This window comes from Octopus sinensis, linkage group LG4 (assembly GCF_006345805.1).
Source record: "Octopus sinensis linkage group LG4, ASM634580v1, whole genome shotgun sequence".
NCBI classification, from domain to species: Eukaryota; Metazoa; Mollusca; class Cephalopoda; order Octopoda; family Octopodidae; genus Octopus; species Octopus sinensis.
In genome coordinates, this window is record NC_043000.1 from 32,760,684 (window position 1) to 32,788,464 (window position 27,781).

Sequence of the window (27,781 nt, forward strand, 5' to 3'; positions counted from 1 at the left end):
ATTCTCATCCTGGAACCCCACCTCCCTGACTCACTTTTCATATTTAAGATCCCCATACATTAGCTAATGACATATAGAAAATAATACAGAGTATAAGAGCAAATGTGTATGCATGTGTGTGTGTGTACATATGTGTGCGCGTGTGCGTGAATATAATACCATAAAAGAAAAATTTAATAATAGGTGAAACTAGTCTAGTAACCTCAGAGGTGCTCATGGGGTGGTTATCTCCCCTGTCAGTGTATAGATATTGTGTGCTTCTTACAGCCTTAAGAGTTTTTAACTCTTATTTCATGCAACATAGCTGCTTCGGCATTCACAGTCACAATTAGTGATGATTAAGTTTGCCCTTTATCATATTTTATTGCACCAAACTGTTTATATTAATTTATATATATATATATATAAAAATGTTTGCTTCCATGTCAAGTTACATATAAAAATAATTTCACACTAAATTGAAGTATGTGTGTGTGTGTGTGTGAGTGTTTGTGTGTCTGTCCTTGCTTCCATTGCTTGACAGCCGATAGTGATGTGTCTATGTCCCCATAACTTAGTGGTTCGGCAAAAGAGACCGATAGAATAAGTACTAGGCTTACAAAGAATAAGCCCAGGGGTCGATTTGTTTAACTAAAGGCGGTGCTCCAGCATGGCTGCAGTCAAATGACTGAAGGAAATAAAAGAATAAAAGAATATTATTCAATGTTTTTCAGTATGTTTATTTACTTTATACGGAAAAGGTTGACAGTAACTTCGAAGTTTTGTCTTACTTGCCTTTGTCAGATTTTCTGCACATCTATATACATAAATGTGTGTGTGTTAGGGGTTACTCTAACTCCTCCCACACCATCCAACCAATTTTAATGATTTTCGGCACATATGTAGATCACATGCCCTGAAGTTCAAATAAGGCTGAAATTTTCCGAAAACTCAATAATGCTCAGTTGGCATTGATTTTTGTGAGCTCAATTGGGTGTCTGAATGGAAATTCCCATAACGATGTTATTTTTCCTGCAGCTTTTGCATTGTTTCACATGTAAAATTTCAACAAAATCAGTAGAATAGTCTCTGAGGAAATGCTTATTCAGTACAAAGTCAGAAGTGGGCTTAACATCAACATGGAGAACACGAGCAACGCTGGGTCCAACAGCTAGTATACACATAAATGCGTATGTGTGTATGTATTTATGCAGACTGAAATATGTGTGTGGAGAGATTAGTAGTCTTCATATTTTTTACGCCTGTATTTAGAAGGTACAAACTGAACGTTGTAGTTGTCTTCCGAATAATCACACTGAGTTGTACTCCGAGTATAAACTATAGCTTCACCAGAGAAGATATTCCTCCGGAGATAATTAGACAAGTCTCTGTAACGTAGTTGTGTTTGAATAGCAGATGGATAACAATGATTCAGTTGACCTTGTAGGTAATAGTTACCTCCCTTCTTCTCACGGAACTCTTTTCTTTCAATCTTTGACATTGTTTCATTGACCATGTTTTCGTTGTTCAATAATTCACTGCAGACAGCGCTACCTGTTGGTACAAGAAGATACAACTTTTAAGAATTGTTAAAGCAATCAGATAATGACTTTACAGACAAGAGTCCTATAATAACTGCTTATATTAAATGGAACATTGTCAATGGATTTGGTAGGCAAGAAATGAAAGAAGCTTGTTATATATATATATATATATATATATACCTATTTCTTTATTACCCACAAGAGGCTAAACACAGAGAGGACAAACAAGGACAGACAAATGGATTAAGTTGATTATATCGACCCCAGTGCATAACTGGTACTTATTCAATCGACCCCAAAAGGATGAAAGGCAAAGTCGAACGTAGCGGCAGATGAAATACCGCTAAGCATTTTGCCTGGCGTGCTAACGTTTCTGCCAGCTCACTGCCTTTTGTTGTATATATATATATACCATCATAATCTTTTAAACGTCCAACTTCCATGCTGGCTTGGGTTGTATGGTTTGAGAGGAGCTGGCAAGCAGGAGAATTGCACCTGGCTCTACTTTACAGTGTGTACCGGCTGCCTTTTGTGTGGCACCGGTACCAGTGGGGTTGCCAGGTAACTTGCAAGACAAAGAGCCCTTGGCTGGGAGAGTGAATGGAACCAAAGGGAGGCGGGTTTGAGTTGGTTGAGTGGTTAGGGATAGAGAGGGGTGTCTTGCTATGGAAGAGATATTTGGCTAAGCAAGAAGGAAAACAAAGGAAAGTAAGATAGAGAAACAAACAGTGAGAGAGAGAGAGAGAGAGAGAGAGAGAGAGAGAGAGAGAGGCCGGTAAGTAGATGGTGTTGGAGAAGCATTGAAACATAACCTCAAGGGGGATGGAATATAAGTATTACAGTGGGGGAGAGTGGGAGATGTTTCATTATGTATTATAACTCACAACCTTCCATCTGAATGGAATGGCAGTCTGTGACAGGGTTTATAAATTAATGGCCAAGTGGACTGGGGCAGTGTGAAAATGAAGTGCTTTGCTCAAGGACACAATGTACTGCTTGTCCTAGGAACTGAAACTATGACCTTGCCATCATGAGAGCTACACCCTAACCACCAGGCAAAGCACTAGGATGGAAAAGGGGATATAAAATGGTGATTATGATGATGGTGATGATGATGACTACAATAGCAGTGACAATGATGACAATGACAATGATGATGATGATGATGGTGATGGCGGTGATGATGGTGATGATGATGCTGCTGCTGACGATAATGGTGATAATGATGGTAATGCTGCTACTGTTGCAGAAGATGATGCTGCTGCTGATGGTGGTGGTAGTGGTGCTGCTGCTACTGATGATGAGGATGATGGTGATGGTGATAATGGTGATGCTGCTGCTGATGATGATGACAATGGTGATGGTGATGATGGTGATGCTGCTACTGTTGCAGATGCTGCTGCTGCTGCTGCTGCTGATAGTAGTGGTGGTTCTGCTGCTGCTGCTGCTGATGATGATGACGACGACGATGATGATGATGGTGATGAAAATAAAATGTTTTCAGAAAATTACCAAATTGATGTTTAATATTTCTGGGTAATTTTGGTCGTTCGTAAATGTCAATTGGCGATGCCACTTGTGGGATTGTCTGTCTTCTGTTAGATGGGATTCTTTGGAAAACTTCTCTTTCACTGTTGTCGGCATCATGATCAATTTCGGTCAGAAGAAACCGTGTTCTTGGTGTTCCAGATCTGTGGGACATTGAGACATGTCTTGGTAAATGGTAAGAATTGCTGGGAGCACTTCTAAGAAGTCTGTCACGGTGGAAATAATCATTTTCATCATCATCAAAATATTTACACCTGTTAATTGCTTTCACCTGCGGATTGAATTTTTGGTTGGTGAGGTTACTGGAAGAAGGAAGGGTTCTAATAGTCTGTTCATTAGCACTAAATGTTAAATAAGCTTTGGTGGACTTTTGCCAATCCTTCATAAATGTTGCTAATTTCTTCTTTTGCCTTTTATATTTATCTTCAGCATCCCAGAGAGTGTAGTAATCTGTGGAAAGAATATGCAAATATGACATAGAATGGATGGGCAGATATGGAAGGGTGGGTAGACATAGATGGGTCAGTGGGTACAATGTGATTAGGTGCCTAAAAAGCTCACTACGTAACTATGTGGTTTCAAGTTTGGACTCCACTGAGCAAAACCTTGGTCAACAAAAATGGATGGAGAGTCTTGGGTGGATTCATTGCTATTGTTGGGTGGAACACTTAAAGCATCACCCAGTCTCTTTCTGCCTTAGGTTCTTTTAGTGGAGTCCATTCTGTTGCAAGTTCTTTGAATAAGCTCCCTGGTTTGACAAAATCTTTCATCCTTCTGCCTATTAATCTTAGAACCTTGGGAAGGGTTTCAGTATTAACTCTTCCTTCTCTCATTCAACCATATAAAAAAAGTGACATATAACATTGCATAACAACACGTATATACTATATATATGTGTGTATGTATATATCATCATCATCCTTTAATGTCTGCTTGCCGTGCTGGCATGGGTTGGACTGTTTCACTGAGCACTGGCAAGCCAGGAGGCTGCACCAGGCTATATATGTGTGTATGTGTGTGCATGTGCATGTGTGTGCGTGTGCATGTGTGTGTGTGTATTATATTAGAGGGAGAAGGACAACAAAAACCATGTCAAGACAGATATCTCAAGAATTTCATTCACACATATTCACCTCATCTCTGATAATGGAATACTCAGTATCTGCCATGACTAAAATTTTATTTGGCTTGATGGGTCTTCTTCAGAAGCCCAACATAATGCCAAAGGTCTTGGTCATTCGGCATTGCCTCCATAAGGCCCAACACTTGAAAGGTGCTTTTCATGTGATACCAGCATCGGTCACCTTGCCTCTGGGAAGCCCAACATTTGACATGCTACCAGAACAGATACCAGTTATGTGACACCAGCATCAGTCACAGCCACGATTTCACTTGGCTGGAAGAGTCTTCTCAAGCACAGTTTATTGCCAAAGGTCTCGGTCACTAGTCATTGCCTCTGTGAGGCTCGAAGTGCCTCTATACACAAATATACATATATAATGAAGGCACATAGCTCAGTGGTTAGAGCATCGAGCTTACGATTGTGAGGTTGTGAGTTCAATTCACGGACTAGGCTGTGTGTTGTGTTCTTGAGCAAGACACTTTATTTCACATTGCTCCAGTTCACTCAGCTGTAGAAATGAGTTGTGACGTCACAGGTGAGAGCTGTATTGGCCCCTTTGCCTTTCCCTTGGATAACACTGGTGGCATGGAGAGGAGAGGCCGGTATGCATATAACCTTGCCCAGACTTGTGCCTGGGAGGGTAACTTACTAGGTACAATCCCATGGTCAGTCATGACTGAAGGGGGTCTCAGCTTAGCTCATATATACATATATGTATGTATAACAACATAAAAAGACACACAATGTAACATTACATAATGCTAAGGATATTTAATCATCATCATCATCATCAACATAATTTTATGTCCACGTTTCCTTGTTGATATGGGTTGAGCAAGTCCCATCACATGTTAAAGAGCATGGGATGTGGCACAACACACACACATGCACACACACACACACACACTCAAAATTGTCCATTTTTGTGGTTGTGAATGACTTAGAATCTCTTTTATCTTTTCTTTTATCTTTTACTTGTTTCAGTCATTTGACTGCGGCCATGCTGGAGCACCGCCTTTAGTCGAGCAAATCGACCCCGGGACTTATTCTTTGTAAGCCCAGTACTTATTCTATCGGTCTCTTTTGCCGAACCGCTAAGTGACGGGGACGTAAACACACCAGCATCGGTTGTCAAGCAATGCTAGGGGGACAAACACACAAACATATATATATATATACATATATATGACAGGCTTCTTTCAGTTTCTGTCTACCAAATCCACTCACAAGGCATTGGTCGGCCCGGGGCTATAGCAGAAGACACTTGCCCAAGATGCCACGCAGTGGGACTGAACCCGGAGCCATGTGGTTGGTTAGCAAGCTACTTACCACACAGCCACTCCTGCGCCTTTTGTATTTTTTTGTATCACAACACTGGAGAGGTTGTCTTATGCCTCAAGGAAGACTAAAATCTCGCCTTTCTCCATCATTGCTTTCTTAGTGTTATGTGTTATGATGTCTCTAGAATCGACATAGATCCATAAAGCTAACATTTATCTTATGATTCATTGCTAACGAAAGAAACATAAACTGAAGTTTATGTATTCCATGTTAGATGAGTGAACAAAATCATTTAGAATTAATGGTAGCACCAGGCCCAGGCAATCCTGGGCTTCTAAAAGACTTTCCAGGGTTTGCAAAACATGATTTTTATTTTCAATATAACATCATTCGTTCCATGTTTGTGAATGAAAGAAGAAAAAAATACCTGATCCTGCTGCTGCTGCTGTAGTTGTTGTTGTTGTTATCATTTAGGTGGGGGTGAGGGAGCTGACAGAATTGTTACGGCACCCAGACAAACTGCTTAACAGTATTTCTTCTGGCTTTACATTTTGAGTTCAAATGCTGCCGAGGTGAACTTTGCCTGTCGTCCTTTTAGGAACAATAAAATAAGTACCAGTTGAACACTGGGGTTGATGATATCGACTTACCCCTCCACCAAAACTGCTGGCCTTGTGCCAAAATTTGAAGTCATTATTATTATTATTGAGTGAGAGAGAGCAATTCATGCCATCAAAGTGACACTGGGGTAAAATATACGCAGCCCAGCATACCCATCATGACTAACTGTCTGATAAGGGTACACTAGGCACATGCATCACAACCATATGCGCGCGACATGGTGATCTCATATCAAGATAAACAGCACATGACCTTGCAGGTGGGGCTCAGTTAGAATTTTCTTCAGGTCGAGTAACCCATCCCACTTAAATGGTCCCTGAATAAGGGATGTTTAAGGAAGTTGAACGAAACACCCATGTTTCCAGAGGTGAATTATTCAAGCCCCAAAGAATCACTCTCAACACATGACCATGATGCTCCCCCACTACTTCTGCTCGTGATCAGAGATGCACATATCGTCAGCCACTAAGGGACATGCTCAACTGGTTAAGGTCAAACAACTGACAGGCAAATCTGTGGTATTGAGCAGAATATTTGCTGTAGACCATCTTTTATACCAAGAGAAAATAATTCACATAACACTTCCAATCAGTTAAGATCAGAAGCCATGAAAGCTACTGTCTGGTACGGCATCAGGGCATTTATTATTATTATTATTATTATTATTATTATTATTGAGTGAAAGAGCAGCCCATGCTATCAAAGTGATGCTGAGATATAAATATACGAAGTGTAGTGTACCCATCATGACTACTTGTCTGATAAGGGTACACCAGGCACATGCAACATGATCATATGTACATAACATGATGATCTTATCAGAAGACATGGGAGCCACTACTTGGTACTGAATCAGGACATTAGTATTGTTGTTGTTGTTGTATCTCGCAGCAAACTTTGACATCTTATGCAATCAGGATCAGGTGTTGTACAATCATTCTTTCAAGAGAGAGAGAGAGAGAGAGAGAGAGAGAGATAAGATAAGATGTTTATTGATGTTATTCTTTTGGAAACCCAATGATCCATTTATCAGTGAAAGAGAACAGCTTTGTTATTGTGTGAGTGTGTGTGTGTGTGTGTGTGTGTGTGCGTGCGTGCATGTATGCATATATGTATGTTTGTATGTATGTATGTAGGGGTGTGTGCGTGTATTTGTGTGTATACAGTGACTTAAACTAATTTAACTAAATCATCTCAGATAATTACCTGATTGAAAATGCTTGTTTCTATTCATATTATCAGTTCTGCTGTTAATGTATCGCTGGAGACAAACAACACAAACACATTTACATACAATATTATCAGCCTGAGATGATAACAAAGCAGAAATATTTCTGACTGGCTGAAACAGAGAAAACAAAAACAAAAATAAGAAAAAGAAGGACAATAAAATGAAACTTCTGTAAAATAAATTTTGTTATTTTCTGGTTGAAAGGGAAGGAAACTGTCCAGAATATGTCATCCTAGCGTGAAATAATGGAGTTTATCGTGAAGGGATGGGATATACAATGAATAGCGATTCCTTTCATACTGACCCTACTTTTTCGTGACTTTTTTTTGAAGGAAGAAGGCTGGGGACAGGATATTTTGGAGTTTGAGTTGTTCATACTGAGTGATAGAAAGTGTCCAGACTTGTGTCCAGACACTGGCTCCTTGATATGGGCGTAACAGCTTACTTAACTTTGCTGTAAATCCATGCCCTGCTTCATAGATACTTCTTGCAGCAGTAAATTGCATTAAAAAACAACAACAACATATTTGAGCTTTGTTATTGTGTTGTACTAAATTCAAATTTGCTTTAACCGTTTAACTTCGTCAGTAGGATATTTTCTAAATTGATTCGCATTGCAAGATTTCATGCCGCAGAGAATAGAGAGGAGGAAGTGAGTTGGAGATGAGTAAAGAGATGCAGAATTTTCTTTGTTTATGTAGTTACAGGAGAAGATACAGTGAGCATTTAAAACTTAATATTGGGGTAGTATCTGGATGGTTCACCTATCAAACTAATTACCTTGGCTACACACCTGCTTGATCTTAGCTATTCACTTCAATGACATATCAATATTTCTTGAAAATGATGAACAATATAAAGAAGATTATTGCAATTAAAACTGCTCTGATGAACTCAATTTTACTTACGTCTTAGAAGCTCAATACTTGATATGGATAACTCTGCTTATCATACCAGTAATACACCAACCCCATTCCATGTCTGAACAAATGAAATCAATATTATTATGTTTTGGTTAATTTAATTTGCTGAATCCTGAGTTTATCTTTGTTTCCAATTCCACTTGTAGAATTTTTTTTACTTTGACCATTATCTCATCCATCTTCTGTTCTTTGTACTTTCTCGCCAATAGTTCCATAAGCCTAAATCATATAATATATTCATGTTCTTCAGTTCTAAAGATGGTTCTACTGTCAATGAAACTAGGTTTTTTCTGTCCAAGAAAACATTGTCTTTTGATTGATAATTCCAGCTTTAATGTCAGGAACTGCTAATGTTAACTGATTTTAAAAAACTAAGCAATTTATAATTCCCTTGGACTTGATTTTAATAATTTCAGATCAACTTGTTTAAATGACAATTAAAAGAATAATTTTACTTAACATTAACTTATCAGGATTCTTTCAAGTTTCAGGAATTAACTTAGGCTGTGTGGCTTAGGACTTTGCTTTAGAATCACAGGATTCTGAATTTGATTGGGCAAGTGTCTTCTGCTACAGCCTTGACTTTACCAATTCTTGTGAGTGGAATTTGGCAAACAAAAACTGTGCAGAATCTCATTATATACCATTATTTTAAAAACAATTCTCACGAGTTGAATGGGTCTTCAGGGTCCAAACCAATTCTTACTCAGAGTTCTTGCTCTCCATGATGGGTCAGAAAACTATGTCTCACTCATGTCCTCCATTTTGCTATGGTTTCTATAAAGCTAGATGTCCTTCCTAATGTCAACAATTTGATGCATTTCATCAGGACAAGATGGAAGGGTTCTCTTGATGCTGGCACTGTCTGCACTTGATTGTTGGTGACATCACAAAGGTGCATTTTATTATGGAACCAGCATTAGAGAAATTGCCCCCTGTCCCTTGCATGGCTGAAGGGTCCTCTATATCATCTCAGTTCATTTTGTGATCAAAAGGTTGAATAAGATAAGAAAGTGGTGACAGAAAATGAACTGGAATATGAGGGTGAAAGAAACGAGAGTATGATAGGAGTGAGAGAGTAGTAGAGAGGGAAACAATGGAAGGGAAACAGTAATAGCAGGAATGGGAGGTAGAGAGAGAGAGAGAGAGAGAGAGAGAGAGAGAGAGAGAGAGAGAGAGAGAGAGAGAGAGAGAGAGTGATGAGTAGTGACAGAGATGGACAATGGTAAGAAAGAGCGATAGGTGTCAATATATTTCTTTACTACCCACAAGGGGCTAAACACAGAGGGGACAAACAAGGACAGACAAGGGGGTTAAGCCGATTACAACGACCCCAGTGCGAAACTGGTACTTATTTAATCGACCCCGAAAGGATGAAAGGCAAAGTTGACCTTGGCGGAATTTGAACTCTGAACGTAACGACAGACGAAATACCACTAAGCATTTCGCCCGGTGCGCTAACGTTTCTGCCAGCTCGCCGCCCTAATAGGTGTCAATAGCGAGTAACTGGGATGAGAGGGAGCAATGGCCAGATGTATAGAGCTCTTGAGATATTGGTGTGTATGCGATATGAACAGTTTTGATGATGGGAGAGGGAGGTGGAGTGATGAGGATGGAGGTAGGGGAGGATTAGAAATAAATTTAATGCAATTCCATGTTACATGAGCAGCATGGTAGAGTGAAAAGAAGAGAAAGGGTGAGTGATAGAGAGATGAGAGGATATTGTAGAAGTAGGGGAGAGCAGCAGATGGAGACTCATCTGGAATATAATGCGAAAGAGAACTCAAATGTAGACCGATCGTGCATCCTGTTAATCATTATTTTCACCCATTGGGGGATAGGTCTTCTTCTCCAGTACCACATGTTATCAAGCATCATGGTCCATTGCCATCTGCTTAATAAATACTCACATCTTGATTATTTCATCCTATGTCTTCCAAAGGTTCTCACTTCCACATGTTACATCCATTTTGGGCACTTAGTCCACCCATCTCACATCTGCATCACATGTCTGAGCAAGTACGTCTTCCCCCTTGCACACTACACTTAGTTCCTCTTATGACCAGCTTTTATTTCACTTCATTTGGCTTCCATTGTTCATACACACAAACATTATCCAGAAGAGTGTGCTCACTTCATTTTCTTTCTCGTTTTCAAAAACTTCAGTTTAGAAGCTCCACGTCTCACAGCCATGCAGTCTTGCATTTTGTACATGCGCATAGAAGCAAACATCTTACTGAACTTACTCTGACTCATTTTCTCTTTGGTTACGATGATTTCAGTACGTCCACCTTCACTGCCAATGAAGTCATCTAGATCAGAAAAACCATCAACCACTAAAATGTACTTTCTGAGTCTTTGAAGAAAATAATTTCCTTTGTATTTTTACTCCTAACTACTCCTCTTCCCATCTGATGTCTATTCTTTTTATCAGTCAGCTTATAACTTCACTACATCTCTTGTCTTTACACAAGTCATACCATTTGCAATTTCAGCTTATCAAGCCTGAATGTTTCTTTGATGGTAGCAGAATAATGGTTTTTTTTCCTATTTACTAAAATTTAGTCAACACCAACTTTACTTTGAGGCCTTTTCATTCTAGGTTTTGTTACTGAGTTTGGAATTTTCATTAAAAATTTTCTACACAATTCGCTGTAACAATTAGTCACTGTGAGAAGAGTTTCCACAGAGAGCCAGGCTTAAATTCCTTTTGACCCAGTACAGCCATCCTACTAAGTAAAATCACTGACATCCATACATACAGGCGTGTCCTTTAAGGCCATGCCTCAACTCCTTCCCTCAACTGTGAAGTCTTTGTTTTGCAGATGCAAGTGCAATGTAAACTGTACTTGTGTTAGTGTCACATAGAATGCACTTGTGCTGGTGCCACGTAAAACTCACTCATGTCAGTGGCATGTAATCGCACATGTAATGGTATCACTTAAAAAGCACTCAGCACACTCTTGTAAAGTGACTGGCATTAGGAAGGGGGTCCAACCATAGAAACCTTGCCAAAGGAAACAGTTGGAGCTTGGACAGCTCTCTGGCTGACCAACTCCTGTTAAACTGTCCAACCTATGCCAGCTTGGAAAATGGATGTTAAATGATGATGATGATGATGATGATGGCGACGACGACAACAATGTATATGGTGATGGTAGGTGAGCTCCTGAATTAACGTGTAAGTGGCTGAGTATTCCATATACACGTGTATCTTTCCTGTAATTCTCAGGTAGAATCAATGTGACGCACATGGTGTGACAAGACTGAACTTTTCGAATTACAGGAGCAATCCATTCGAGGAGCTTCGGTACAGTTTCCGTTTTCCAGTTTCACTTTTACAGGATTTAGATCCAACACGAGGTTTAGGAATATTAAGGATATTTGTCTAAGACGTCACGAAGTGTGACAGAACCCGGGATTCCGTGGTTTCAAGAGGAACTTCTCAACCATTCGTTGCGCGCGTAGACAGACAGACAGACACACACACACACACAAAAACACAATCATTTACGCTAAATTCCTTTTAAAAAATGATGGAAAATACCATAAAAACATATACATGCGTTCTATTAGAATCGTGAATTAATTCTTTACGAAAAAAAAAAACATTGAAAAATTATTATTAAAATATTTTCAAGAAACTTTTCAACAGATCGTAATATAAAGCTGTTTAACAACTTCTTTTAATAAAACGATATCTCCGAAAATTATTACCATTTCTTTCATTCGTTGTTTTCGTTCTTCAGCCTTTCATGAGAAATCGACACATTTCCCGTGGTTGCATATTGTTTTAGCAACTCGTAACTAAGTAATTGAGACACGTACTCGTGACGTAGATCCCACTTTTATTATTGTACGCACAGCTTGATGACGAAACAAGCATCCGTGTTCCTTTCGTGTTCTCATCCCAACATTGCTTTGACTTCTATTTGTAAGTTTCTTGTTTCTTTTCGTTCGTTGTTGTCATGCAGACTTACATCTTCTTACCATTACATGGATCTGTAATACATCCGTGTTTACATTACCCTTTTTTCTTATGTTACATTTCACAAACTCTGTTTTCTTCTTTTTCTCTTTGTTATTTTACACTTTCGATACATTTGACCTTGTTAAACATTACGCGTGTTTATTATACAACACATGTGTTGCGTATATAAACTGTTAACTGATTCCAAAACAACGGAGTTTATCGTGAAGCAATGAGATGTACAATGAATAGCAATTCCTTTCATACTGACCCTACTTTTTCGTGACTTTTTTTTGAAGGAAGAAAGCTGGGGACAGGATATTTGGAGTTTGAGTTGTTCATACTGAGTGATAGAAAGAGTCCGGACTTGTGTCCAGACACTGACTCCTTGATATGGGCGTAACAGCTTACATAACTTTGCTGTAAATACTTCATAGATACTTCTTGCAGCAGTAAATTGCATTAAAAAACAACAACATATTTGAGCTTTGTTATTGTGTTGTACTAAATTCAAATTTGCTTTAACCGCTTAACTTCGTCGGTAGGATATTTTCTAAATTAATTCGCATTGCAAGATTTCATGCTGAAAATTTTATCTTACTCTCGCAGTTCGTCTTGAGTAAACTCTTCTTACGAAGACTTCAGGTTAATTTCCGCAAAAGATAATTGAACCCCAGTAAATTACTGATACTGATTTTGAATGACTTCGTTTTTGATTTTATTACTCTGTGTAATAAAAATTAAAGTCAGACTCAATTTCAATGTACAGATTTTATTAGTTTGTTAGAAGAAAAGGGACAAATTCATGACCTTTGTTAAGGTTCAAAGAAGGTGAAATTCATCTATAATAATAATAATATGAAATTATTGTATACAGTGCTCAGGTGATTCACAACTTGTCAAAAGTGCGTATAAAGTATATGCAGTAATGTAAAAATGTCTGGAAAGTGAACAGTGTATGAGTCAGATACATGCTTGCGTGTGTATGGAGGTGAGAAAATCAGGTGTAGTGTTGGCGAATCTCAGGAAGCATGGAAGTTTTGAAGGATGCAGTGCTCCGACAACTAACAACTGATGCCGGTAGTTTGTTCCATGCTTCAGCAATTCTTAGCATGAAAAAATGTTTCTGAAAGTCATGGGAGCTGTGCTGTTTTCTGACTTTGTAAACATGTCCATGGATGGGGTTTGAAAAGGTACTCAGAGTTATTGTTTGTAAGATGGTTAATAATTTTATGGGTGTCTGCCAAGTTAGCTGCCAGACGTCGGAGTTTCAATGTATCCATGCCCAGGGAAGTAAGGCATTCAGAATATGGCAAATGCCTGATGGAGGGTATTCTCGTGGTTGCACGTCGCTGAACGGCTTCCAGATGATTAATATCCTGGGCAAGATAGGGGTTCTAGACCAGTGATGCAAATTTCAGGTGAGGTCGTACCATAGCTATATAAAGCCGCGGATAGATAGCCAGAGAGTGGCTCACAAAGGACTTGGTAAGTGATGCCAAGACACCCTCGGCCTTGGCAATTTTAGCGATGTGTTTTGTCCAACTCAAATCGCTGTCGACAATAACGCCCAGGTCATGATCATCAAGGTGTTTTGTGAGGGATTTCCAAGTAGGGGCCAATAAGATTTAGTTGGGGTTTATGTAGCTAGTTAGTATTAAAGGTGCTGGAGTGTATGTAGCTAGTTCGTAAAGGAACTGCAGTAATGAAAGAAGAGAGTGTCTTCATGAGCCAATATTTGATATGAGTTGCTCAGTATTTGTCAGTTGCATTATGATCTTTTGGTAGCAGTCTTGGCTATTGGTAGGCATGGTAGCAATACTGTCTGAGTCAAGGTGGCCATTTGTCAAGTCAGAGCAACAGCATAATTCTTATGTCCACTTTACTATCTTTGCATGGGTCAGACTAAATTTACTGGGGCAGTTTTCTATGGCCAGATGCCTTTCCTTTTTCCAACACTTACCTACCTCCAAACAATGAAATATTTCTCCATGGCCAGTCATGTTTTTTCATGGAAGACCTGAAATGAAAGACATTGTTTCTATGATGATAATGCTTGTCTACAATCATCACACACACACACACAGTGGCTTATAGTAGAAGTCACTTGCTGAAGGTGCTGTGTAGTGGAACTGAACCCAAATTCACAAGCAAGCTAATGCCTTGTATTTGTTCCTACTGTGTATACTTTGTGCCTAAATCCTGGCAAACCCTACTTTGCCTTTCATCTTTTTGGCGTTGATGACTAAATTCCAGTCTGGGTGAGGGCTTGATTCTTGTGTCTCTCTTCCTTTCTCTCTAGAAGAAATCAGTCATAAGAGGCCCTGAAAGAGAGAGAGAGAGAATCTTCTATGGTTTTAAAAAACTTAAGATACACTGTACGTTATAATGATTTCAAGCAATTTTGGGGGTGGGGTAAGTCGGTTACATTGATGCCGGTGATCAACTGGTACTTATTTTATCGAACCCTAAAGGATGAAAGATGAAGTGGATGTCAGCAGGATTTGAACTCAGAACGTAAAGATGAATGAAATGCAGCAGAGCATTTCGCCCAGTGTGCTAACGATTCTGCCAGCTTTCTGAATGGCACCTCTTTGACACCATCAAGGCTTAATTTATCAAAGTACTATGGAAGCCCTCTAACATAGGTAACATTTGTATTTTGTTGTATCATGATTAGTAACTATTTCTGGTTGAAGTAGTTCCTGGCCTGGAACTGTAGAGACCCTGTCTTTGTGCTGTAGTTTTTACAGCATTTGCTGCAATGCCAAAGTAATTTTGCTCGTTATGTGCCATTCATGGTTGTTTCCTTGAGGTGTGAAGTGATTGTGTCTTGGAGTTGTTGAAATCCTCTCAAGTTGTCCAGCATATTTCTGGAAGCAATACAGAAATGTATTTAGGTTATTACTCTACTATTTGTGCCATCTTACTGTTCTTTTTGAGAAGACTTATTGTGGGAAGATAGAAAGGAAATTATGTGACCTCCATGTTTCTTTAATGGGCGCGTAAAAAGCACCAACTGATCGTGGTCATTGCCAGCCTCCCCTGGCACCTGTGCTGATGGCACGTAAAAAGCACCCACTATACTCCCAGAGTGGTTGGCGTTAGGAAGGGCATCCAGCTGTAGAAACACTGCCAGATCAGACTGGAGCCTGATGCAGCCTCCTGGCTTCCCAGACCCCGGTCGAACCGTCCAACCCATGCCAGCATGGAAAACGGACGTTAAACGATGATGATGTTAGCCATGCTACATGGCAGTGAAACATGGGCTGTGACTGCAGAGGACATGTTAAAGCTTGAAAGAATTGAAGCTACTTTACTCTGCTGGATATGCAATGTCGGTATGCATGTATGACAAAGTGTGTCTTCAGAGAAAAATTGGGTACGTCAGGCATCAGATGTAGTATGCAAGAGAGAAGACTGCACTGGTATGGCCATGTGATGTGTATGGACAAGGACAGCTGTGTAAAGAGGTGCCAGTCCCTCACTGGAGGGAACCTGTGGAAGAGGTAGACCTAGGAAGATGTGGAATGAAATGATAAAATATGATCTTTGGTTGTGGAGTTTCACAGATGTGATAATAATTGACTGAAACTTTTGTTGGTTTGCTGCACTTGAAGAACCATGTGAAGCTTGTCATGGCCAATGCCAAACACTCTCTATAATGATGCCATCCTATAGCAGATATCATTTGCAAGTGATCTGGTATTGATTATTGAGTGTTTGGTAAATGAAGACATGTTATATTAAGAGTCCTGTTTAAATATATTTATGCTGGATTTGAAACCAAAACTCTGGAATTTTTCTTCTAACCTGTCCATCTGTCTGTTCATCTCTCTATCCATATGTTCAGAATTTCATAGTCTAAAAATTCCACTTTTTAAGATGGTAAGGTTAATTTGGCTACTATTTTTAGCAAAATCTAGAAACTTTGTAGAACTTACCACATTGTTAGTTTGAAATTATTTTGCATTTACAACACAAACTTCTTCAAAATGCAGAACGTACATAATATTGAATTATAAAATTGTAAAGTGATTAAAATTTCCTCTTTTAATTTTTGCTTGGTTTAGGTCTGTTGAAATGGCTGGAAGACAGTTCTCTAGATTGATTCCTTTATGTAGAAACATCCCAAAACATAGGATTTCATTCCTTGCTACCAGATGTCTTCATCAAAGATCCATGTTAAGTGGAGCAAAGTCTCAATTGCTTCTGATTACCTCAAATAAACAGATTAAACCATATTCTTCGGCTGCTGCTTTGGAATATATCAACATTCAAGATGAAAGTGACTTTGAGAAGCGAGTTCTGGACAGTCCAAAACCTGTCGTTGTTGATTTCCATGCTACGTGAGTTTCTTTGACTTTTTCCTTTTTTTGATTTTAAATATCCATTCCTTATTATTCATATTGGTTTATCTTTTTGATTATGTTGATTGACTAGCTTAGGTACCTGGTAAAAAATTACCATTAATAGCCGTGAAAAATTTTTTGTCAAATTTCAACATTTTTCAAAAAATTAAAATCTATATTAATGTGTAGGATCAATTCGATGAAAAAATGAGCAGTCTGGGAGCGAACCCATGTTGTTGTCGTTTTTCTGTATGTGCGTAATATGGCGAAATTTTACACTTTGGGGCAAATTTTGTCAAATTGATGTCACGACGGCTAGTGCACAAAATACCTAAATTTTGCTTCAGAAATAAAATGGTTTTATCTAATCAAAACCTGAAACACTGGAATTAAAACGAATTTAAATAATAAGTTTTAGCAAATCAAAACAATTTGCATTGAAATGAAGAATTAGCAAATGCCAAATAGATTACCATTAATAAGCTGTCTGTTTATACCCATGAAACATTTTTCTTCAAATTGATGTCACAATGGCTAGTGCAAAACATGCTGAAATTTTACAATTTTTGGAAAATCGATTTTTAAAAATTCCAAGCCCCCCCCCCCATGTGTCAAGTTTCATCAAAGTCTGTTGGATAGTCTCAGAGAAGTTGAAGCAAGAAATTCACAAACACACAAACTTTCCATTTATTATTATAGATTATGTGATACGTTGTGATCCCTGTGCCGGTGGCACGTAAAAAGCACCATCCGAACGTGGCCGATGCCAGCGCCACCTTGACTGGCTTCCGTACTGGTGTCACATAAAAAGCACCAACTGATCGTGGCCGTTGCCAGCCTTGCCTGGCACGTAAAAAGCTCCCACTACACTCACGGAGCGGTTGGCATTAGGAAGGGCATCCAGCTGTAGAAACACTGCCAGATCAGACTGGGCTTGGTGCAGCCTCCTGGGTTCCCAGACCCCGGTCGGACCGTCCAACCAGTACCGCCTGACTGGCCCCCGTGTCTGTGGCACATAAAAGCACCCACTACACTCACAGAGTGGTTGGCATTAGGAAGGGCATCCAGTTGTAGAAACTGCCAGATCAGATTGGAGTCTGGTGCAGCCATCTGGTTCGCCAGACCTCAGTCAAATCGTCCAACCCATGCTAGCATGGAAAACGGACGTTAAACATTGATGATGATGATGAGTGGCCTTACACTTTAGTGATTGTTGTAGTTTAGCGCAGATCAGCCTAGTATCAGCAGAGCTAGAATCAGTGGTATTCTTACCATGATCTCTCCATCTTTCTCTCAGGCTTTGCACATCTAAGACTACATTACTGAATGTATTCCTCTTTTTTCAAGATAGTAGGGAGTGATTTAAGAGATATTTAGCTTATTTCTAGCAGATTTGAGTGACCACATTTATCATTCCTTGAGAATTTAGCTGCCTAAGTGAAATGGACGTTTATGTGTCCATCCATGGCAATCACCACAATATTTATGAGATTATCTTGTACTGAGATTTACTGGTCTGTATGATAAATTATCATTATTAAAGGAATTGGTCTCAAGCTGCCAGAATCATTAGCATGTGGGACAAAATGCTTAACAACATTTTTTCCAGTTCTATGTTCGAATCCCACCCTGGCCAACTTTTGCCTTTCATCCTTTCGGGGTCAGTGGAATAAGTACCAGCTTCCCACTAGGGTTCATGTCATTGACTAACTCCCCAACTCCCCAAAATTTCATGCTTTTGTCTTTAGTAGAAGGAACTATTAATGGAATTGGTAGAGTTTTAGGTAAAATGCCTTTGAGTGTTTCATTTCATCTCTTTATGCACACAGTTCAAATCCTGCTGTAGTCAGCTTTGCTTTCATCCTTCAAGGGTCAGTATAATAAAATAACAGCAGCTGTTGTTTTTTAGCTTCAGTTCAAACCTGAATACAAGAGAGCCATAATTATGCTATCATGCAATAATTAGATACCATACACCCAAAGCCATGTTATTTCATGTTGTCTTCAGATTGTCAGCTGTGATATGAAATTTGGTTGCTGTTTCTAGAAGGTCAAATGGCCAAATAGTGGTGCTCTCCCCTGCTGCAATGTTTAACCATATTTCTATGAAGAACTCTTTGTTTCAATCCATTTCGAAAATAGTAAAGAATTTTGTAGAGCCACTTTGTCGTTATTAAGCTGATGTTTGAAAATTAAATTAACAAGAAATTTCGATGCCAGGTTTTAATTCAGATCACTTTAAAACGAGAAGTTGGTATCCTAGAACCAGGGGTTCTATGATGGATTGGTATCAAAAGGGTCAAATATCATCATCATATGTTTGTTTTCTATGCTGGTATGGGTTGGACAGTTTGACAGGAGTTGGCCAGGCCAGGAGCTGTACCAAATTCCTTAGTCTGTTTTGGCATGGTTTCTATGGCTGGGATACCTTTCCAACAGGAAAGGTATCCTTGTCTTGTATATAAATTTCTTTGTTTTCACAATATGTATTTTTTATTTCAACATAATAATAATCAATAATATTTACAATTAAAAAAATTATATTTAAATGAAACTAAAATAAAAAGGAAAGGAGAGAAGAAAAAAAATAAATAAAAAGAGAATTAAGCTACAAAATACTTATGTTCTTTTGATTTCCTGTAATTCAGAGCACCTCATGGTCCCAGCAGACAGAATGGAAAAGGTGTTACCTTGGAGGATGGTGAGGGAGATGCACTGGAACAGCTACCCTGACTCACAGGGCTTGCACTTGCAGAGAGCCATCTCTGCCCTGATATTGGGGAGCAGGGATATGGTCGGGGGTGCCAAGAATGCACCACATTACTTGGCAACAGGGAAAATGAGACAAGTTCAATTGGTGCATTTGTGTCTCCTATAAGTGCAGCTTCACTCGAAATGCCTTCACTGCATCATACATATCACATTAAAGACCTGGTCTTGGATGTTTAAAACGTTGAGATGTGCAGTTATGTCAACCAGAAACACTATCTTGCATTTCCACTTTTCATCCCACAGAACATTGGATTCTTTTCTTTTCCTGTCCAAGAACTGACACATCTCCTCAACCAGCACAAAAACTATATTGAGAACCTTTCCTCGACTGAGCCACCACACTTCTGTATGATAAGGCACATCACCAAACTCTGAATGCATTTCCCACAGGAAAGACTGAAATTGGCAGTGATTTAACCCTTTGGCTCGGATAAAGTTTACAGTTTGCATTACACTGCTCATTCCATGTCCCATTTTTAAGGCTTCAGCGCTCAGCGTTTCCTGGTGTATGATCCAGTGATATGTTGTCCACTCACCAGTGCAGTTCTCTTCTTGCATCTTTAAACATATCCTACCCACCAGTCCACTTTTTTCATCGCACATCACTGGTGCTCCATCTATTGTAAGTCCAATAAGTTTGTCCCAAGGCAGTTTCATGTTGGTTACACTCTGACATATCGATTTCAAAAAGGTCCTTTCCTGTTGTCCAGTGCATCGATTTAATGTCTAAAATTTCCTCCATGACAAACAAATTGGAGTCTACTCCACGGATGAAGATAGCCAGCTGTGCTGTATCAGTCATGTCAGTAGTCTCGTCCATAGCAAGAGAGTATGCCATAAAACCTTTTCACTTATCAATCAACTGTGTTTTCAAATCAGTGGCTGTCTCACACACCTGGTCAGCAACTGTATTTCTGCTAATGCTCACATTAGGGAACAGTTGCTTCTTGTCTGGACACAAAACATCACACATTTTCATCACGCAGCTCTTCGCAAACTCTCCTTCAGTAAATGGCTAGATTGATTTTGCGATCTCCGCTGCCACAATAAAACTTGCTTTAACAGCAGCTTCACTCTGTGAATTTGCTTTGGTTAAAGAAATGTCTGTTGTAATGTGAGATTCCTCTTCAACTCATCTACCTTTCGTTGCTTCTGTTCAGCAGTGAGGTATTTATACTTGTCCTGATGTTTTGTCTCATAGTGGCCTTTGAGATTATATTCTTTAAGTACAGCAACATTAGCACCACAATTAAGACACACGGGTTTGCCATCAATGTCAGCAAACATGTACTCGGTTTCCCACCGGATTTGAAAGGCTCTGCTTTCAATATCGACTTTTCTCATGGCCATTCATGTAGATAGCTATTACAACTGAATGACATCACGTGAAAATGATCACCCGAAAGAGTGGCAAGGTGGCTGTTGCAGTGCATTATGGGATTAGTAGATTTTGCATCATCAGCGCTTCACAACGTGCAATTAGAGAATCGAAGGAGGCATTTCCCAGCATGTTTGTTGCAGTTACAATTAAGACATGTGACTGTGTTATCTTGCCTCTTTAATGTGCTTTTTTTTTGTACAGACAAGGTGTAATAGTCATAGTGGTGTTGTTTCTAATCGTGTATTAAATTATTGCTACTTACACCCTTAGTAAGAAAGGTAGTGCAGTCGGTGCTATATATAATGTAATGGCCTGCTTTGGCCACACCCTTTATATGTGTAGTTGTAACAAGAAGGCATGGGTGTTGCTGAGGGCGGCAAAGTACTCTATTTGCTGATGCTGCCATTTGGACTAATTTCACATTGATATCAAGCTGGTCCTGCAGGCCAGATGAAATTGCTGCTCAGGCTGGGAATTTGGCATGTCTGTCTTAGATTTACTTCTGTGCTATTTCACCTCCGTCTTTTCATCATCATCATCATCATTTAACGTCCGTTTTCCGCGCTAGCACGGGTTGGACGGTTCGACCGGGGTCTGGGGAGCCAGGGGCTGCCCCAGGCTCCAGTCTGGTCTGGCAGTGTTTCTACAGCTGGATGCCCTTCCTAACGCCAACCACTCCGCGAGTGTAGTGGGTGCTTTTTACGTGCCACCTGCACAGGTGCCAGAGGGGTCTAGCATCGGCCACGGTCGGTTGGTGCTTTTTATGTGCCACCTGCACAGAAGCCAGTCGGGGCGGTGCTGGCATCAAAAATTTGATTTGTATAGATCTCTAATCTTTTTTCAACTATATATATATATATATATCCCACACATTCCACCCCTACCCCACATTCTCACCCCCACCCTCACATTCCCCCCCAACACCACACACTACCACCCTAGCACTAACCACTTCTTAGCACCCACACCATCATCCACACAGCCACACATTACACTTACACATCCACACGTCATAGTCACCAACCCCTATCCACATGAACATACTTACACACTGTCACATACACATGCGCACCTTTGTTTTGGGATCATCAATACTTTATTATCTCCCCTTCTACCTAGCTCTCCCGTCTAACTACCTCTGTCCAGCCAGCTGCCATGATTGACTGCTAGCTACAAAAGCTTTTTTCATTCTTTCTCTGTTTGTTTCCTTGTGTTCCTTTCTGTTGAAGAGCATAGGCTCAAAACATAAAAGACTTTCTCACCTTCCTGAGCGTTAAACTAATACACCTGTTTATTGTTTATACACCTGTCTTCATCTTTTGTTTTTCTGTAAATTCCAACTATATCTATACATATATATAATTGCTAAACAGGATGTCAAACATTTAGGCAAGGCAAACATCTCAAGTCATATACAATATTATTATGGAAAGAAATTCAAAACCTTACAGCTGTTTCTTGGATATCCCCAAGTATGGGATATTCCGTCATCAAAGACAAATAGGGGAAAAATATGGAAAATGAGAATTGTATATATCAATAAGATGAAGGGAGTAAAAGAACAAGGAGATGGAAAGAGAGAAGAAACAAGAAACATAAAAGTTCATGGTTCAACTTTCTGAAGTTATGGAAAGCAAAGCATGAGTCTTTAGGTGTAATCCTGTGGAGATCCATGAGCGTAGGTCCTTAGGTGCAATTTTACGTAGATCCTTGTTGGTTAAAGTCCTGATATAGTAGACATCCCAAGAAAAAGACGTGAACATATCAACGTTCAGTAACAAAATAAATATATTTATATTTATAAAAAATTAGAAAAAACCTCCTTTTATCAATTCAAAATAAACAATTAAATTACACCATCTAGAAAATTACATATAATAGAAATATTAAAATTAAAATAACAATAAAATACTAATGATTAAGTAAATTGCAAAAAAATAATAAAAACGTACATATTTCTATTATATGTAATTTTCTAGATGGTGTGAAATTTGATTTAGTATTTCTAAATTGAATTTTTTTTCCCCGTAAGTTAGGATTAATATTCCCTCAAATAATTATTATATTTATATTTATTTATTGGTGGGAGCAACAAAAAAAGTACTCCACCCAGTAAAAAATAAATATTATTTAATACAAATAAAGTTTAAATTTGAGTTTCTATTAGTTCTATGCCTCTGAAAATATGGTGGTGGGACTAGTCTGTATAGCATGCCTCATATTTCCAAGCAGTTGTCAGTCAGTCAGATGACTGCTTGGAGATATGTGGTATGCTATACAAGCTTGTCCAACCATCTCATTTTCAGATGCATGAACTTTGAACCTCATGGACGCAATGACTAGTGACCGAGACCTTTGGTGCTGTGCTTGAGAGGACTCATCAAGCCAAGTGCACCCGTGCTGGTGGCATGTAAAAGTACCCCGGTGTCATGTAAATAGCACCTGTGCCGGTGGCATGTAAAAGCACCCATTACACTCTCAGTGTGGTTGGCGATAGGAAGGACATCCAGCTATAGAAAACCATGCCAAATCTTACTGGAGTCTGGTGAAGCCTTCCAGCTTACCAGTCCTAGTCAAACCACCCAACCCATGCCAGCATGGACAATGGATGTTAACTGATGATGATGATGATGAAACTATATTAGCTTGAATTTAAACTCTGTATTAAAATTATGTGCGTGCATCTGTATATATCTATATATATATATATATGTATACTTTATTTAAATGCAGCAGAAATATCACAAAAACTGTTACTCAGAGTTTCACGTTCCCGTTTGTCGGACAATTTTGTTAGATTCTAACAAAAAACAAAGACAGGTGTATAAACAACAAACAGGTGTATTATTTTAATGCTCAGGAAGGTGAGAAAGTCTTTTACGTTTTGAGCCTACACTCTTCAACAGAAAGGAATATGAGGAAATAAACAGAGAGAGAATAAAAAATATATATATATACATGTGTGTGTATATTTATGCAAGTGCTATTGTTTTATTTTTAGTTGGTGTGGTCCATGCAAACTACTGGCTCCACGATTAGAAAAGATCTGTGATGAACATAAAGATGATATTATTTTGGCCAAAGTTGATATTGATGAGAACACAGAACTTGCAATGAAATATAGTGTAAGTATTTCATTTAGATTATTGTTTTTTTTCTAGTCCTTATTTTGCAAGTCTATAGTTTTTGTCATCTCAAATTTAACATGTGTAATGGTTAATAAATAATACCAAAAAAACTTTTCCAATTTCCTGTTGTGAGATATTATTACTCTGTAAACAATATTTCCAGAATTTTAAACTCTAATATGGGTCTCACTTAAATATAAAGTCTACATACGAAAGTGTAATACTGGAATAAGCTGAAGTGCTTCAAGTGGACACGTCTTGGATTTTAACCCTATCTGCACTGTGTGTGTGTATGCATGTGTGTTTGTGTTGAAGGGGAGGGTGTGTGTGTGTTGCGTGTTCTTGTTTTGATTTTGTGTGATGGTTGTAAATGAGCATCACTGTCATATAAGCTGTGTCATTTATTTCCATTATTCTTTGAAAGAGGTGAGGGTTGGGAACAGGAAAAGCATTCAGTCTTAGAAAACCTACCTCTATACACTCCATCCAAATCATCAAGCATAGAAAAGTGGATACTGAAATATCAATGATGATGATGATGATAGTGATTATCTACATTTGTAGTCTTAGAGTATAATCTGAGGGAGATTTGACTGTCATCTTGGAGGTTGAGCGGCCATGTAGGGATACTGTCATTATTTCAGAGAAGTATGGTAGACTGTACATGAATAAAACCATTTATTGTGATGGTTAAAGAGAAACTGTGAGTGGTGGTGGCAGTGGTGGTTAGGTTGAAGGGGTGAGAGAACACTTAGGTTCTGTAAACATTGACCTTTGACCTGACATGATATTGAAACAGTCTATGTTTGTGTCAGTGTCTCCTCCACTCCACTAATCTTTATAAAGTTTTCCAGTAAATATTCTGACTTCACAGCTATCAGGAGTGGTGGTCATTATTGTGTTAGTTGTTATTTCCCAGATCGATCCCGTTGGACAGGCCTATGATTATTGCTTTACCAATGTTGTTTATTTTTAGGGTATTTTGTATTCAGAACTACACTATTCTGTATGATATTTTTTACAACAGTGGCCTGTGGTTTAAGGGGGATTTGGCTACTATTTTTAATAAGCGGAACTACAAAATAAAGGCTCTCACAGTTGTTCATTTCTCCTAATTAGGGAATTAATAAAAGGAATCTCATTTATTAATATATCATAAATGTAGTTAGTTATTGAATTAATTCTTCCTTATTTGGGCGCAAGGCCAGCAATATGGAGGGGGAGAGGGCAAGTCAATTACATTGACCCCAGTATATCACTGGTAGTTTGTCATCTTCGAAAGAATAAAAGGCAAAGTTGACCTCAATGTGATTTGAACTCGGGACACAAGGAACCAGAATGAATACTGTAAAGCATTATTCTGATGCCCCAACAAATTTGCCAGCTCTCTGCCTTCAGGTGTTAAATGAAGGGCTGAAAATAGAAGCGTTGTGTTAAACCTGGTGCTAGTGCCACATTAAAAGCTGTGATACTGGGTTCCATGTGAAAAGTACAAGTGCTGGTGCCACATAAAAAAAAAAATGGTGTCATGTAAGAAGCACCCAGTACACTCTAGAGTGGTTGGTGTTAGGAAGGGCATCCAGCTGTAGGAACCATGCCAAAACGGACTGTGGAACTTGGTACAACCCCCTGGTTTTGCCAGCTCCTATCAAGCAGTCCAACCCATGCCAGCATAGAAAACAGGTGTTAAGTGAGGATTAATGATGAATGCAAGATGAACAAGATTTAAAATTAGGTTTTAGATTCACTTTCTGCTCTTTAGGGTCTTCCATAATTCTGTATAATTCTCTTCACATGACATCAGTGGGCTGGGCCTTTTATCATGCATTAATGACCTCGGGTGGAATGGGGGATCTTTGTCCTGTTTACTCAGCTCAGTAAGCCTGTTATGTAATGTATGACAGGAGTGTCTGCTCTGTGTGTGTGTAGTTGGCTACAGTAGAAACAGTGGAATTTAGTAGTTGTTGTTGTTGTAGTAGCTCACTACTGCCTAATAATAATAATGATGATTTCCTGATTTTGGCACAAGGCCAGCAAGTTTGGCAGAGGGTATAAGTCGATTACATCAACCCTAGTGCATAACTGGTACTTATTTCATTGACCCTGAAAAGATGAAAGGCAAAGTCAACCTCGGCAGAATTTGAACTCAGAACATAAAGATGGATGATATACCACTAAGCATTTCGCCCAACATGCTAACAATTCTGCCAGCTTGTCACCTTAATAATGAATTTACCCATTTCTGGCAAAGTGGGAAAATTGTCAAACTTCACTGACAGGCGCAGGAGTGGGTGTGTGGTAAGTAGCTTGCTTACCAACCATATGGTGCTGGGTTCAGTCCCACTGCATGGCACGTTGGGCAAGTGTCTTCTACTATAGCCTCGGGCTGACCAAAGCCTTGTGAGTGGATTTGGTAGACGGAAACTGAAAGAAGCCCATCGTATATATGTATATATATTTATGTATGTGTGTGTATGTGTATTTGTGTGTCTGTGTTTGTTCCCCCAACATCGCTTGAGAACTGGTGTTGGTGTGTCCTTGTAACTTAGCGGTTCGGCAAAAGAGAACCTATAGAATAAGTACTAGGCTTACAAAGAATAAGTCCTGGGGTCGATTTGCTCGACTAAAGGTGGTGCTCCAGCATGGTCGCAGTCAAATGACTGAAACAAGTAAAAGAAAGAAAAGAATAAAGAACAACAAAACTTCAACTGTAAATTAACTGAAATCTGTTGCCAGGCAAGGTTTTATGATATCGTAAATGAATAAGCTGTAGCTTTGTAGTTTGTGTTTGAGTTGACAATGGTGGAAGTGGAGGGAGAGAGAGAGAGAAAAAGAAAGAGATGATTGAGAAGCATTAAGTCGGAATCTAAGTTGTGACCTTTATTTTGACTTTATTTCCTGCCATTTGTACTTTCAGGTCAGTTCAGTGCCAACCGTTATTGGTGTCCGCAATGGGAAGACAGTGGACCAGTTTATTGGCCTACAGCCTGATGACTTAATTGAAAGCTTTATTGAGAAGCTCAAACACTGACCTCATTTCAAGCCATTAAAACTGTCAGGAGTGGTGGTGTTGTTGTTGTATGATAATGGTGGTGGTGTATATATCAGCTGTTTATTAGTCAGCAGCAAAAAAGGCCTAAGCAGGAATGAAGATGATGTGTGTATATATGTCTATGCGGGTTTGTTTATGTCTATGTGTGTGTGTGTGTGTGTGTGTATTTGTTTCTCAACATTAGATAATGTTTGGGCACAGGCCAGGCAGGGAGAGGGTTTGACAAGATCCAGCAAGCCCTTGGACCACGTGGAACTATTATGTCATCTCAATGTGACCCTGTTGCTCACCAGATCCTGTCAAGCCATTCACGCCATCCCTGTAAGGAAAACACATTCAATAAATATGAGGACCTAATATTCAATGTGTATATTTGGGTGTCTGATGTCTTGTTTTTGTGTATATAAATATGTGTGCATTATATTTGTATGTATGTTTTTTTTTTTCCTTTGTGTTGATTAAATTTTAGCTTTAATGTAATGATGTTTGAGATTTGTGTTTTCTTTTATATTTTTTTAAAACTTATCTATTTTGAATTGAAGAGATGTTGGTATGTGTTAATTATTTTTTTAATGAACCTCTCTTAATTATGCCCAGCAGATTGAAATAAAATATAAATGCATACAAAGATTCGTTAGTAATTCATTTTATGAAGTTTAATTTTCTTTATACATCATCATCATCGTTTAACATCCGTTTTCCATGCTAGCATGGGTTGGACGGTTCGACTGGGATCCTGGGAAGCCAGGAGGCTGCACCAGGCTCCAGTGTTTCTACAGCTGGATGCCCTTCCTAAAGCCAACCACACCGTGAGTGTAGAGGCAAGGCTGGCAACGGCCACGATCGGTTGGTGCTTTTTACATGCCACCGGCACGG

At 39.1% G+C, this 27,781-nt stretch overlaps 2 protein-coding genes across 3 annotated transcripts; one reads left to right on the forward strand and one right to left on the reverse strand.

The window, feature by feature from the left end:
* Positions 1-661: 661 nt before the first annotated feature.
* LOC115210424 lies at positions 662-12,110 on the reverse strand. 2 transcript variants are annotated; one of them, XM_036501951.1, is made up of 5 exons: positions 11,968-12,110; positions 8,236-8,308; positions 7,303-7,438; positions 3,036-3,521; positions 662-1,533 (listed from the first exon to the last, which is right to left on the reverse strand). In XM_036501951.1, the coding sequence occupies exons 3-5, from the start codon at positions 7,328-7,330 to the stop codon at positions 1,217-1,219; spliced, it is 831 nt and encodes a 276-aa protein (XP_036357844.1). In that variant the 5' UTR covers positions 7,331-7,438; positions 8,236-8,308; positions 11,968-12,110; the 3' UTR covers positions 662-1,216. The 2 variants fall into 2 exon arrangements, with proteins under 2 accessions (XP_036357844.1, XP_036357843.1); XM_036501950.1 differs by lacking the exon at positions 8,236-8,308.
* On the forward strand, positions 12,051-27,523 carry LOC115210624 (thioredoxin, mitochondrial). Its single transcript, XM_029779228.2, has 4 exons — positions 12,051-12,184; positions 16,294-16,569; positions 23,727-23,850; positions 26,771-27,523. The coding sequence occupies exons 2-4, from the start codon at positions 16,304-16,306 to the stop codon at positions 26,882-26,884; spliced, it is 504 nt and encodes a 167-aa protein (XP_029635088.1). The 5' UTR covers positions 12,051-12,184; positions 16,294-16,303; the 3' UTR covers positions 26,885-27,523.
* The last annotated feature ends 258 nt before the right edge of the window (positions 27,524-27,781 follow it).